The sequence below is a fragment of the Archocentrus centrarchus genome, chromosome 15, assembly GCF_007364275.1.
Source record: "Archocentrus centrarchus isolate MPI-CPG fArcCen1 chromosome 15, fArcCen1, whole genome shotgun sequence".
NCBI lineage: Eukaryota > Metazoa > Chordata > Actinopteri > Cichliformes > Cichlidae > Archocentrus > Archocentrus centrarchus.
The window spans coordinates 13,838,153-13,853,875 of record NC_044360.1 but is presented as its reverse complement, the minus strand read 5'-3'; the positions used below and the strand labels follow the sequence as shown (position 1 = coordinate 13,853,875).

The following is a 15,723-nucleotide window of genomic DNA, read 5'->3' as shown; positions in this document are numbered from 1 at the left end:
TTCCGCATTATATTAATTACACTCTAATTACAATAAAATGACCCACAGCACGCGGTTAAAATGCAAAATAGAATATATATCAATTTTATGAAGAAACATAATCTGCCCTTATTGAAACATGATTTATAGCCTCTAATCTCACAGCTATTGAGATGCTTTCGATACATCAGTGAACAAACAATCTCATCAAGTCAATTTGTAATGATGTTAACAAATTTAATCGAATAAATATATCAAGTGCTATTAATTTTAATCCAGCATAATAAAACTAATCACGGAAACTGCAATCGGTAGGCCAGCTAAAAATAATAAGCAATGAATTCCGAGTTATTGTTATGTATTATTATTATTTTTATTACTTTTTCCTCCTCATTATGTGTGATGGTTACACCCGGTTGAATTTTCCATATCATTAAAAAAATCAAACTCACCACATATAGGGCCTAAGCAAGAGGAAAAGTGGAGCGAATGAGTGTTCTCAAGCTGCTGCACTATAGGGCTGTACCCGTACAGTGGAGCGCCACTGCCTGACAGGAACCGTCAGAGCGCCATATATGGTCAAAACCACGCCCCTTCAGCGTCATATTCTGACAGCGCCTCTCCCGTGGGTTTAGAGTTTTGGCTCCCGGGAAAGATTTCAGTCCTCGGGGAAAGAGGGCTTAGTTTTGCATGTTCCCATCCATCCTGCACGACGCGAAAGGGCCCCTTATCCACCTCTCCTGTGTACTAGGAACACCTCCACTGGTGATCAGCCTTTGCCTGTGTTTGTCTTGTGGAGAAGCAGCAGCACCTTTTCAGGAGTGGGTTTTTTATTCAACAAGAAGTCCTGAAGGTTTTGGATGCGGTGCTTCAGGGATGTGGGCACTTTGAGAGCAGCATCACCCACAAACACAAACAACTGCCATCGATTTTTCTGTGAATAGCACAAAAAAAGAAAAAGAGAAAAAAAAAAAAAGAAAAAAAAAACAGAGGAACAATAGCAACACAAAAAATCTTGTCTATTGAACAATTCACTTTTCCAGTCTGTGGATACCGCTCTAACTAAGTACAGCACTTTGAGAATTGTTCACATCGGACGGACTGAAGAGGGAGGCAAGACCTGTGGACCGGGTTTTCCCTCGCAAGTCTGAATCGGCTCTCGCTACTTATCCCGTGAAAAAAAACAAACCCTGAAGGATAACACGCTTGGACGTTTATTTGCCTAATTTCGCAGGAGGCTCTTTTTCACGCAAATTGTCCTAAATGTTTGGGATTCAGGAAACTATACCGCGGGGTGGGACGACGATGAAGGAGGAACCGCTGGGTGGACTGAACTCGGTCCGCTCCTGGATGCACACAGCTGGGGTGGTGGATGCAAACACAGCCGCCCAAAGGTACGCATGCCAAAAGCATCTGATTTTTCTCACGCATTCCCTCCTCATCATATCGACCCCTCAATCCCCTGAATACTCTGTATCAATTACGGTCTCCCAATAAATGCCCCCCCTTCGGCTTTCCCTTCTTTCATTACATCAGATTACCCATTATTGTGACAAATCAAGAAATCTCCCCCGTACTCAAGCGTGCTTCTGCATCTCCAATGTTTCCATCAGCTTCTCCATCATCTAGTATCCCCGGTGTCCGGTGCTTAACCGAGATGGTCTCTTGTTTTCTCCCCGCAGCGGTGTCGGCTTGGCACGGGCACATTATGAAAAGCAGCCCCCTTCCAACCTCAGAAAATCCAATTTTTTCCATTTCGTCCTGGCGCTGTATGACAGACAGGGTCAGCCCGTGGAGATCGAAAGGACAGCTTTTGTGGACTTTGTGGAGAAAGAAAAAGTAAGCGCTGTATTTTAGAAATACATGCACCCTGTACATAATCAGCACATGTATCGAAATTATGTACTCTGAAATGGCAATAGGTTACTAAGGGGAAGTCACGTGTAATATTGATTCTTTATAAAAAAAAAAAAAAAAAAAAAAAGCTCAATTCCTTGATGACAGAGGGTCGTTTTAGCAACTAAAGCCGTTTCTCTTCTTTAGCACAGAAAGTCTAAATAATTTTAAACGCACAGACAAGTGGTGGTGATGGGCAGTTGTTTTGCTGATTGCTGATTTTCACAAACTGTTATTTTCTGCAGGAACCAACCAGTGAAAAAACTAACAATGGGATACATTACAAACTACAGTTATTGTACAGCAACGGTGAGTGAAACTGTCTTTAATATTTTGCATATATCTGCAAATATATCACTGAGTTTGTCAGTGTGCGTAAAACCACACATAATAATAATAATAATAATAATAATAATAATAATAATAATAATAATAATAATAATAATAATAATAATAATAATAATAATTTTCAATTTATTATCACTGTCTGAGCTTTTGGATTTTTATGACAAGTTAAACTTTTTTTTTTTTTTTTTTTGAGAGGTTTCTTTAAAAAAATCATTACCCACAATTCCTCAAAATTCACAAGTGGTCCTGTTTTTCTCTCCCCAGGCGTCAGAACAGAACAGGATCTTTACATACGGTTAATCGATTCCATGACGAAGCAGGTAAGCTGCTGCTGTTACACTTGTTTCTGGGCACAGTGCAACCTTACCTCACACCCACGGTTCACAAGTGAATAAAAAAACCAAAAAAAAAAAAAAAAAAACCCAAAAAACTGCAAAACAAAACAAACTAAAAACTTAACCTGCCGTGCAAATTGTCACCCCGGAGATCCATACACACAACTCTCGGTTTTCTGAAAAATCTGCTCTGAAAATGCAGCTGTAGCACAAAATAAAATCAAATTACCGGTGTAATCAGAAGAGACAGCTTCCATTTTGACTGTTTACGTTTGACCATATCATATTGCGAGACCCTAAAGTCAATTTCACTTCGCCAGAGTTGGTCTTTTTTTTTTTTTGTATGCTCAGTTTGTCCACCATTAAAATTTAAACACTACCTCTGCTCCATGTGATCTGATTTGACTTTTCCCGCAAAGAGCCAGAGGTGACACTCTAAACATATATATTTATTTATTTTTTAATTGCTTCAAGCGTTATATTTATGAAAATAGGTATATATATTTTTCTGCTTAGGTGAAAACACGTGAGTGACTTTTATAGCGTAAAACAAAAACAAAAAGATTGTGGGCATTTTAACCCAACGTAAAGATTACCAAACTTAATTATAATTAGGGAAATAAAATGAAACTTCCCGGCATCATCTCTCCATCTCGTGTTTTACTGTTAAACAGAGGATTAAGCTAGAGCCTCCTGAATAGAGCCGTGAAGCCTGGACCACTGGTCACAGACAACATTCCTGTGCGAATGATCCGAGTCAATGACGCAGAACAAGCAATTTATGGATTTCTGTTTCTACAGCTGCAAATAGCCACATAAATCAAACCAATATAGATAATCGCCCGGTTCCCCGAAAAAAGGAGAGAGGGGGGAGACACACACACATACACACACACACATACACACACACACATACACACACACACACACACACACACACACACATACACACCAGGTCAAGTAGGACAGCTTTTAGAAGCGAGAGAGAGAGTGATGCGACCTGGTTCAGATTTGTCACTTTTTCAAAGTCATTCTCTCCTGTTGGCATAAAGAGAGTCAGGGCTGGAAAAATAGAATTTATTATAGGCAACAACACCTAAAATATAAATATAAATCATCAGGGTTATTTATTATATTTTTGTTATTATGGCCAGTATTTTCTTTATAATGTGTTGATTTGCTTGCGTTTACACTCGGTGCCGGTTCAGTATACGAGGGAGTAAAGTGTCTATCCTTAGAAATGGTAGAAGGAGGGAGGGATCGAGGGAGGGAGAGAAGAGCGGCAGAACTGATAGCTCCACGCCATCTGTTTCAGCCAATGCTCAAAAATTACTCAACCGTACCGCCAGACACCGCTTTTTATCCACAGAAAGATCATTGTTAGCGGCTCAAAATAAACAACAGATTGCCCATTAACACTTTCCCCCAAATATCCCCAGATTATAAGCATATTGATGACACTTCTATTGGATCTCTCCTTATGAAAATCCCTCTGTCTCTCCTTCTCTCTCTTCCTCTGTCTGTCTGTGCCACATATTATCCAGATTAATAAAAATACAGTTTATGATGATTATTAATTATATGCATTGCTACTGTTATTTTAATTTATTATTATTTTTTTTTACTATTGCTGCCACTGAAATGTAGTTGCTGTTGATATTAGTTGATTTTTTTAATAGTAAAAATTAGTCATGTAATTTATGTTTATATGAATTACTATAATTTATAACACAGGGGAATGCTGGGATTATTTTAACCATATTTCCTACTCAATATTTGCTCTCATCTGTTATATTGTGTTGCTCTAACATCATGTGTATTCATGCCCTGATTTATTTGATTAAACAGTAGACATGTCAGTCTAATTATTTGCGAGTTCATGAAAACTGATATGTGTTTAAAAGTCGACTGTGTTTTCACTTTATTTCCATCTCGTTTTGTTTCAAAGGCCATAGTTTATGAGGGTCAAGACAAGAATCCAGAAATGTGCAGAGTTCTTCTTACTCATGAAATTATGTGCAGGTAAGCGTTATTTTCTGCTCTGTCCATTTTGCAGATACAAGCAAAAAGTAATTCCCTCCCCTTCAATAAGTTTTGACACTCATGATGTGATGCAGCGAGCCAAACTGTCCTGTGGTCCTTCAGCAGCCACAGAGCGAGAAAGAGCTGCTGTCATTTCTAACTTTGATATGATGTGATTCAACTTTGATATGAATATGACAGTGAAAATGAACTGTCTTTTCCAGTGAAGGGGAGCTGAATGTGTAATAAACACTCAGTGACAAAGTACATAAGTTATGCTTTTTTTAATCTTTTTGTTCATTTTTTTTAATATTTTGAGAATTAAATATCAGCATGCCAGGGACAATGTGTTTTCTGCGATGCATAAATGCTGCATGTTATGTATCTATTTTTTTTTTTTTTTTTAGAACAGAGTCAATTCTCAGTTGATCCCACCTGTCAACAATGATCAGCAAGCCTTTTAGTGTCATTTAACCACATAAATCTCAACCGCTCATATTGCGCTGCTATTCAGCGGTGTCATTGATACTAAAAGGAAAAACGCCTTTTGTTGTTATTGTTGAGCTCAGCATGAGCTTTGTGAACATTGAATTCGGATACTGTCGGTTAACCTCTCCTTTGTTGCACCGGTGCATTGTTCAAGTTACTGGTTGAGAGCAAGTGCAGCATGAGAGCTGAGAATGATTTGTCTTTTTCCATGCATAAACTCATCACTCATGCTCAATTTATACATGCATCCATCACTTATTTGTGACACATTGAATATGGTCGTGCTCCAGAGGTAATATATAAATATATACATATATTTTTTTTTTTTTCCAAGAGGAAGTGCATTTTGCTGCTGAATAAAACAACTACTAGAACTGCTGCCTATTATCACATAAGATGATATACATAATGAGAATATTCTTTTGATATATTATCTGATTAAATCGTATTTTTTAGGCTTGTAAAAAACTAGTTTTTGAATTATATATTTTTTTCTCAGTACTTTGCAGCTATAAAACACATTTTTATTATTGCTTCTAGAAAGTCATGTAAATCAGGGATATTTAAATAGCATGTTCTTGACTGACAGTAGCTTTGCACAAAATCTTTGTTTTTCCTTCCTGCACCATATGGCATAAATCAATCTTATTCACATATGTTTATATGTTTTCATTTCAAATGGAAGCTGGGATGATGTATTTGTTTATTTTTACTGTTTTGATTTCAGTCCCAATCAAAGAAGTGGAAGGCAGCTAGCTATAGGCTTAGGGAGGAGATGGTTGAAACATGTGGTGGAAGATAGATTAGTGCTTTTGAGGCCATAATTGATAAATGCCCCGCAGAAATATTGGTTGAGGGTGGCACCTTGCATCTCCCTCAGAAATAGCAGCTTGGCAATTAGAGGTAAACAAAAGCTGAAGCTGTGAAAAGTGACTCCCCTGCCTCCTGGCCCAATCCCCACTCCCCTCCCCTCCAACACTAAGCCAAACAACACAACATGTTGTTTTCACCATTTTTATCAGCCATCAGCATCAATGGAAACGATAGATTGAGTGAAGGAAATCTCATGGTAATTTTTACCCCTATATCAAAACCACTCAGATACATGCATGGATTTTTTTTTTGCATTATTTATTAATTTTTATTTAATTAGCAAAGTATTGCTTGTCTTAAAACACACTTTTCTGTTTTTGTAGCCGATGCTGTGACAAGAAAAGCTGTGGAAACAGGAACGAGACTCCCTCAGACCCAGTGATCATTGACAGGTAGGCTGTGTGCAGCTTCTTTTTTTTTTCTGTTTGAGTAAGTGAATGAGTGAGTGTCAGACTGACTAAATGCATGAGTGACTGAGTGGATGAGCAGGCACATGGATGAGCTAGTGAACAAATGAGTCCCCTCCCGCTGTACCAGACGGCCCAGTTGGGCTGACTTGCATCTTAGAGCCCACAGTGTGGGAACTGTGGGTGACTCTGTGTGAGTGTCTGAGGGGCGTCTTTCCCAAGTACCTGTGCACTGAGGGGCGGTCACCACCTGGATAGGGTTTGTTCAATCACAGGTGGTTCAATCACTAGAGGATCATGCTGGGAATACACCTAATTAGCTTAGGCAACTTCACATTTATTTGGCTGGCTTCCTTTCTTTGTTTATGACAGTGATGCTTACACTGTCAATAGTTGTTTTTCATTGACTGTTTCCATCGCTCAAGTTAGCTGTGAGCTAGATGCCATTAAAGCTTTGTTTTAGGAGGGATAAACATTTTATGTTTGCTGTTTTGTTCTGCACCTTCAGGCTAGTTATCTGCCACTTTTATATTACCTTCATCACTTTCCAAAGTGGGAGAATAAATGGCCTTCTTCCAGGTGTTGACATTTTCCCTCACACTGTGAAACTATAGGTCTTGGTCAATGTGAATATGTTTAGGTTGGCTGATGAGTGTGCGGGTGTGTGTGAGTGTGTGTTTATGTGTGTTTGGTGGATATAGAGGTGAGGCAGGGGGTGTAGTTTGAGCGTCGATCTCAATGTAACTCTCACCACGTAGTAGGGAGAGACAGCAATGCTAATGTTTGACTAGCTGGAATCACTGTTTGCTTAGTGGAGAATGCCTGGTATCTGACAGAGGGGACAACTCTCTTATTAGTAATCAAATAGGGCTGAGCAGTTGTTGCTGCCACTCCACTCCAGCGGCTTCTCATGCATCAGGAAGTAGGAGCTGGCTGCCCTGGGAGCCTGGATGGATTACCAGAGCTACTGCTGTCTGAAGTCAAGCTCGCAAAGACACACATGTAGATAAACGCAGATGCACACTCAGACAAGGACACAAACGCAGACAGACACCCACACACACGCATGCACATCCTCAAACACACGCGTGCTGCTTGCATGTTGTTCATGCTGTTGCTGTGGCTGAATGTTTGTATTCTTTCTCAATGCATGTCCAAGAAAACTACTGAGGTTTCTTTCTTCTTCTTTTTTTTTTCCTCTTTTTTAGGGCATTGTAAGAGTATAGCTTTTTTCTTTCTTTTTTTTCTGGATCGCAAGGATTTCTTAATTCATTAGTCAGGTGCATTTGTTAGTTACAATAGTGACAGTGATAGTGCAAACATTAACATATAACTTGAGACGTCTACTTCTCCTGATTTCCGCTGCTTTCATGTTTGCTTTGTGCTGCTCTGCTGCCTTTTACTGTTTAGAGTTTCGCACACCATTGTTCTTCAATCTGTGGGACAAAACATGTAACTTAAGTACAATAAGCAAAATGAATGCATGGAGAATTAAAGTCAAGAAGAGGGGTGGGAAAAAAAAAGAACAGGGAAAAAAGAAGCGGATGGATATTGTAAGCTCAACTGGCTCAGGGAGGGCTCGGATTTTCATTGTGACGAGTCTGAATAGGAGTAGAGTATCCCTTTCCTTGCACAATGAGCAGCTCTGTTGAAACACAAAAGCATATGTTCCTCATTAGACCCTCCCATTGTCTCCATGTCGTAACTATGAGCCCGTCAGCTCACCCTAACAGACCCACACAGGTTCCCAGTGACTGAAGGAGGCTCGCAGAGAGGGGTGCTTGTGAAAGGTTGCAGGGTTTAGCAAGAGTTACGGACATGGCCGGAGCACACTGTAGGCTTGCTATGTAAGATTATTTACTGCAATTACTTGACTTTTCCCGCTGTGCATATGGGTAAGCTTTTCTGTTAAAGCTTCCATGTTTTACAGCCATTTCTGTTACATCTGTCATTTTCTCATGCACATCATTACAGGCACCTGTGCTGCGGTCGCTGCTGGCAGAAACTGATTATTTCCAATTGAGTAGAACATAGTTGAGTGACATAAACCTAGAGGAGAGGTTTGATTGTTGAATCAGGCACGTCTCATCTGTCTACAATTACAGTATGAAAACCAGCTAGCACTGCCACATTTCCCAGAGAAACAGTAGCATGGCCGAACCTTAAGAAACAGATTTGGAGTGAATCATTGATGGCGTTCATTCTCTGTAACATTTTCCCAGATGGTAAGAGGGGAAAGCGCACACAGCTAGCTGGCATCTAGCAAGACATTAACTGGCATTCCCATGGATCTGGCATATCTAACGGAGTTTGGGAAACTTATCATTCCAAATGTGTCCTATTTTCCTGCGGTCAAGCCAGACATCTGTTTACCCTATTTTCTCTCAGAGTTTTGATACAGATTTTCACTCAGATTTTTGAAGAGGAAGGATTCTCTTTAAAAAAAAAAAAAAAGTTGGTTAGATATAGGCCCAACAGCTGTCACAAAGTTTCAGCACTGCTTGGTCTTTAAATATTTCAGCACTTACATTTGATGCCCTTGCATAATTCATATTCATTTTTGGATGAAGAAAGGCCCTATTTTTGCTGCATTTGGGTGGGTTTATATGTGCTACTAAAGTTTCAGTGTCTTTTGAAAAAGTCAGTACATATTTTGCTCTACAAAAAAAAGTCGATTCTCGGTTAAGAGCACGGGCACGCTTTTCCCTTTCCTCTGACATCAAATCAGAAACTAAAAAGTAAAAAAATAGTCAGTCAGTCAATGCTTGTTAAGTAAAAGTAACTAATTGTAGCATTGTTGCTATGATCACATAACTGTACACCCCGCTATCTCCTATTTATAAATCCAGCAGCGCTACAGTTGTCACATTTATAAGTTAATGGTCCTTTAAAGTAAGTGGGAGTGTAGGTTGATTTAGCTGGTAATTTAAGTCTTTAGAAATATAGTGATGAGGCACCCAATATCTGATTAGATGGTTTTCCCATTTACAGTACACGTATAGCCAAACATAACTCAATTCACGGGGACTCCTCTGGTTGGGTATCTGCCTTCACTCTCTTGCATATTGACTTTGTCCTCTCTTGTGTGAAAGATTAGATACATTGTTGCGGCTTACACATGGATTTTGTAATAAGACAGCACATGTTGTTGAAAGAGGAGAGAAAATGACTCATTCTGCCTGTCAGGGTTCAAAGGTCACATTTTATACAGGGAAGCTCGAGCAATTTATGCAAGTGCAGCTGAAACAGACAGACAGCAAATGTGTTAACAGTGTGTTGTAGCCATATATGAATTTGTTTTTTGTTTTTTTTTAAGGTGTGTTCTTACATCCTGCGTCGGTTTACGCTGCCAGTCGCAAACAGATTCTGGACCATATCTAAACATGTCAGCTCCATTTATTCCAGCGACTACGGCCCTCCCTTTCACTTCCTGTCACAAAGGTCAAAGAGCACTGACCTTTGGAGTGCAGCCCAGCCACTGAATAATTCATGACATTGACTTGTTTTTTTTCCCCTTAGTTTTTCCCCTTGTCTCTTTTTTTTTGGTCAGCACACATGGTTGTGCTGTGGGAGGCTTTTATTCATTTAGCTCATTTATAAAGGCCTCACCGCACCTGTTCGTGTGTTAATGCAATTAAATTTTGGCCTAATGTAGATTTTGCTTAGCTTTCTGTTATGTCCCTCATTAGTGAGCCTGTATTTTCTAAATGACTTTGCGTTATCGTTCATTTGTGGAACACCTACGAGGTCATTTCCCAGAGTGCACTTGACTTGTTGTCAAGTTGTTTACCAGAAACAAAAGACCGCAGCCTTAGAACGTCTCACATGTGGTTCCCTCGGCCTTCTAAGAAACAAATCGGAAAATTTGTGTGCTCCCATCTGGTTTGTGCAAAACCGTGATTACCTCCAAAAGCTGAACAAATGCCAGTATTTATAAGGTCAGCCCTTTATGTGGAAATGTGATGTAAATGAGAATCAGCGAAAGGGGACATTAAACAAAATTAAATTCATTGTCTCCTTTAATGTCATTTACATTTTTGGCTAAGCCCTGGACTGTCAAAGAGGATTTCTAAAACCATTTTAATTGCACATCAGCATTGGAAAAGAGGGTGTGTTTTCACTGAGCGGCTGACTTGATAACCTGCAAAGAGAAGTCTGTTTATGAAGTGCCTAAATGACATGTTTTCACTGCATCTGCAGAGGGGCAATTAAGATGGCACTCGGTAGGTAGTGTTAATCTAACACCATCCCACCATCCATAATGAAAATGATGCAGTGGATAGGGTCACTGTTGTTTTGATTTAGAGTTGATTGCTGCAGGTGTTATTTTTTCTTTAGCATTATACCACTGAGCTGTGGGATCTTTAGGTTTTACAGCGAGTCATTTAAAGCTGTTAACATGTATAGGAAATGCACTGTTATTATATTTACACACGCATGCAAACACCTGCAAATGTCTTATTATTTGTGGCTTAATAATATATCCATCTTGCTGTTGGATTTATGGCTGCGTTTGGTGTAATTCATGTGACAGATGTGAGTTTTTCACGCCCATTGAGAAATGGGAGAATAAACTGGCCACCCTTGCCTAAGTCGACGTGATGTTTGAGTGAAGCCTGTCTCCTCCCGAGCCAGAGTAGGAAGAGCAGGAAGTGTTGAGAGTGAAAGCTGTACTTGGCAGCTCTCCTTTGGCTTGCACTTGCCGAGAAATGAAACCCAGACCCTCTCTGCAGCCCCAGAGCCAGAACCTCCTTCCCAGTGCTCCAACATCCAGGATTGGGTAATACTGTTCACTAAGCAAAACATTACCTCAAATTATTCTCGCCCTGTTTTCTATTCCCTCCTCCCTCATGTCGGTTTTATCGCAGTTTGTAAATGTCAAGACACGTACAAAGACGCACAGTATAAATGATATTTTCCAAATTATGCTCACATGTTTGGGTTCACATGAGTGGCGGCTGAATGTAACGTGGTGCCTGACGTTCCCGAGGGAGACCCACCTCACTAGGGTAGGATTCCCCAGTGGCATCAGCTAATGGCAAGACTTGACAACAGCAGAGAAGCCGGGGGTGTTGTGTTTTACTAGCGCTGAGCAGGGGTGATGACTTTAACATGTGTGCAGAGAAAGACGGAGATGTTTGTGTGGCGTGTGTGTGCATGTGTTTTGTGTGTGTACCTGTGTCTGTGAATGAGTGTGCACACACTCGCATGTGTATGTGTGTGTTACTACACTTGTGTGTGTGCTGTGCTAAAGAGAGAGGTGTGCAGTACGAAAGTGGCGCGGGCCAACAGAGCGACGGATTCGGCTCCAGCTTGACGGCAGTGAAAGACGAAACATGGTTCCACATGTGTTGAGAAAGAGCAGTCCATCTGTCCATTGAGACTACCCCTCCCCCCACCCCCACCCCGCCACCCCCTTCTCTTTCCCTCTTTCCTTCTCTTCCTCTCTCCTTCGCTTGCTGCCCGCCCCCCACCCCTTCCACTCTTTTTACTCCCCTGGTTCACTGCTGACAGAAACAAGGCCAGAGCTGGGGTGATGGGATGAATGCTGGGCCAAGAGCAACACTGGACCTTGTATACACACAGTCTTGCACACACTCACACACACAGAGAGAGACACACACAAGCTGAAGAGGAGTAAGAAAAGGTTATCAAAGATTTTATTTATTTATTTATTATTTTTTGGTGTATGTTTTTATATGTTGTTAAAGTTTGCCATCTTTAGTTGCGTACACCGACTTGGTTTAATGTGGTTTTCTGCCCAGCTGCAGAGCAATGATTTATTTTGATATTATGAACGAAAACACTATCGAGATTTATTCACTTTTCCCTGACACAGTGCTGCAATAAGCCACCGTGGTGAAAATCTTACATTATTGAAATTAAATCTGAGGTAAATAAAACATGCCACTCTTTCTCAAATATTTAGCAGCTCTCCTTTATAATTAAACTTTGTAGCTGTTATGATGGTGTTGTTTGGTTCCTTAAAGCATTAATGACACAAGATCTTTGTCGAACAGCTCCCGATTCTGTGAATCACATTTAGGTCGCTGAGACCTATGTTTTTTTTTTTTTTTTTTTTTTTTCTTTTTGCTATTTTTTCAGTTAAAAAAGGGTCTCCTTTCTTTCTCTTGGCATATTCTTACTCCCATTCAATCCTTATTAGGTTTCCCCTAATTGTCAAACAAACTGTTGGGTCAACCTCAGTCGTATCTGGCCGTAAAACAGCACATTAGGCCCTGGTGAGGGATATATGTGGTATTTCATCGGAGACGGAGTAATGCTGGGGTTTTATGGTTAAGTACCAGTTCACGCCCACGCCATTTGTTTCGCATTAGAGTGGAGGTTTTGTAAATCAGATCAATATGTTCGCTGAGATGTGATTCCATGTTGGGATCTCCCGAGTCGTTCTTTCCTCAAGTATTTTTCTTAGGGGACTGGTTGTCGATGCACACTCCTCCACTCCCCCCTCCCTGCCCATCCTTCCTTTTTTTTTTTTTTCCCTACCTCTGTCAGTCCCTCCCTCCACCTACCACTGCAATCTTTTTCCATTTTCTGAATGTAGCAATTTGTAGTGTGACACAGGCTAGATTAGGATGGGAAGCAGTCTGAAGATTTCATCGGACATGGTCCTGCTCCCGCTGGTGTGAGGTCACAGGACAAAGATGGGGGAATTCAGGGATAGGGTCATCAGTTACCTCGGGGAAACGAGCTGGTCTGCTGGCTGCTCTGTTGGCCCCAGGGGTGCCTGGGATGTATCGGAGGAGAAGCCCCAGAGAAAGAACCCTGAACCAGTGTCATTTATTAAAAGTGACAAGTTATTTCTAACTATAGCTCTGTTTTTATTGTTTTACAATGCTGTCATTTGGAACAGTGCCCCTCTGTTCGGAAATCACAAACAAGTGATGAATGAACCAGGTGGCCAACTTTTTTAACATATACACATACTCGATTCTCCTCAGCAACACATGTGTTGCTGTTAAATTATATTTTGTATCTCATTTCTGTGTTAAATTAAACAAATGTGCAGGTTTAACAAAGATCGACCCTGTGATAAGTGTAATAAAAACATTTCACCATGCACCAGATTTTTCTCCAGGACATTTGTTCAGTAAATTAATAACAGCTTACAGTATGAATCTCAGCTTGACCTCTGCATAATCAGTACCAGGAGTTCTGCAGAACATGACCACATTGTGGTGTATGTGTGCGCAGAGTGGAGATATTCAGCTTTTACTGTCTCAGTTGTTTTTCTATTCTGGGTTTTCTTTATAAAAATAATAAAATTCACACTAGTAATGGCATATTTTTTTCAGTGTTTGACCAAAGCTCTTCATTGAGGGTCACTGAGGTACTCTGCTCCCCATCTTTTTTTTTACTGCCTGCCCCAACTGCGTTAATGATATATGACAGAAATTTCCTTGTGCTGGTTCAGTGGCAAGAAAGGTCCTGGCTAGTCTATATCAATCCATCTGACTTATGTTCCCATGTCTTGAATTACCGCTTGATGGAAACCTGCTGTGGGCTTCTCTTGCCAATTGAAATCAGATCTCCTCCACAGCCTGGTGTGATATTGATCCATATTCAACACCCAGGCTGCAGATCGATCAGTATTGATTTACAATAAAAAACACTCCTCTGCTTGTTCAGCACTGCGATCGATACTTTAAAGTAAAGGGGGGAAAAATTTAAAAAGAAGAAAAACAGGGCTGTGCTTTCTACCATGCAGCAGCCAACTGGAATATATAAAAAAAAATATGAAGAGATGTTTCATTTCATTATAGGAGTATGAGTTTAAGTGACCAAACCTTGACCACACGAGCAACCAGCAGCCACGTCTGCAGTGAACAATGATCCTCTCCTGCCATGCGAGACAAACCAATAAAAATGGTTTAACAGGATGACACTTCTATAAGGACTCATTTATTGAAGGAGGTGTGTCTGTTTCTGAATTAGTGGCACATCTGCACTGCAGTGGGGAGTGCTAAAACTGTCATATCAAATCTTTCAGAAAATTGAAATGGAATGCTAAAAGCGGTGGATCGCTTGAGCTTGATTTCAGCATGTTAACACGATGACATGATTTCCTGCGGTTTGATATTAATTCCTGTATCATTCTCTATCCCACCCGCACACACATGCTGGGCCCCTGCCTTCCACACGGTCATCATTAGGACCCAATACAACACCGAACGCACTGGAACAGACTAAGACGACCTATTGAGCTCCATCCAGATCCACTTTCCTCCCTGTCACATCTTAGTCCTAATCTCTCGGACTTCCTCTCCTCTGCCAAATAACTGTTCCCATCCAGCAGGTCCCAGCTTTGGCCTGGGCTGCCAACATCTGAAAGTTATTATCCCCAATCTCTGACATCCAGGAGTTTACAGTTATATAATGATGGGGAAAACCACATGTCCCCAGAGGCAGAGAACATTTTTGAGATGCCTCCCCATCTGTTTTGGGGGAGCTGCCCATTTTGGGCCAAACTCAGAATGGCAGGCAGGCAGATATTTTTTGTAATCTTTTATTTTCGACCACTGGAACAGGCCAGTCTGGGAGTCATTATATGGGGTGATAAAGCAAATCCAATTGGGTCAGGTTCCCCTCCACACAGTGCTGGTGGCACCAGCTCTCCCTGCCTCACTGCTCGTCTGACTGTGTAAGTGGTGGTTGTTTGTTTGTCCTAGAGAGGCTGGGCTGGGGACTAATGCAAGCCCCGGGGCCAGCCAGGTCGGAGGCGACGGTAAACCCGAGCTGCCTGGTGTAGCAGAGCTCCCTCACTGCTGGCTCGGCGTTGTTTGGACTGCAGCTCCGGTTTGCTTTCTTAGAGGGAAACTGAGCCTCCGTAATCACTGAACCTTTCGCTCGGGTGGGGAGTGTAGCTGAGACCAGAGGGAGTGATGACATAGGTCCGCAGAGGCCCGGCCTGGTCCACCCCTGCTGCTCTTAGCATATTTATTTTCTCTTCTCATTGTATGGTTTAGGTCACACATATTATGTTCAGACCTTATGCACGTGCATAGGCACTCAGATGGGATGAGGTGCATTGCGTAAAGCTGTAGGCTTTGTTTTTACTAATAATGCCAGGGATTAGTGACTTGCTGACCTCAGTGTAATCTTTATTAGTCTATTAACCGCATAGTCTAGTTATGAAGCCTAATTGGAGAACAGCCATACTGGCATACAGTTCAGGTTAGAGAGAATCCTAAAATCACCTGCTCTGATTGAGCCAATAAAAAGACACTATTTTAAATGTATGTGTCTGCTAAAGTGTTTCAAATTTTTACAGATTTAGATCGTTTAAGACCTCCACACTGCCCCCTGGACACCCCTCAAAAATGTTTTATTCAGCATCACCACTCTGTTCTGTT

At 41.0% G+C, this 15,723-nt stretch overlaps 1 protein-coding gene across 8 annotated transcripts in view; it reads left to right on the top strand.

Moving 5' to 3' along the window:
* The first annotated feature begins 647 nt into the window (after positions 1 to 647).
* LOC115793452 (transcription factor COE3) overlaps positions 648 to 15,723 on the top strand; it is a 66,977-nt gene continuing 51,901 nt past the window's right edge. For 6 of the 8 annotated variants that reach the window (XM_030748454.1, XM_030748457.1, XM_030748453.1 and 3 more), the window contains exons 1-6: positions 1,243 to 1,373; positions 1,662 to 1,818; positions 2,121 to 2,184; positions 2,488 to 2,543; positions 4,507 to 4,580; positions 6,266 to 6,334. In XM_030748454.1, coding sequence (XP_030604314.1) covers positions 1,243 to 1,373; positions 1,662 to 1,818; positions 2,121 to 2,184; positions 2,488 to 2,543; positions 4,507 to 4,580; positions 6,266 to 6,334 — 551 coding nt within the window. Of the gene's footprint in view, positions 1,374 to 1,661; positions 1,819 to 2,120; positions 2,185 to 2,487; positions 2,544 to 4,506; positions 4,581 to 6,265; positions 6,335 to 15,723 lie in introns of all 8 variants that reach the window. The other 2 variants (XM_030748456.1, XM_030748460.1) reach the window with 1 other exon arrangement.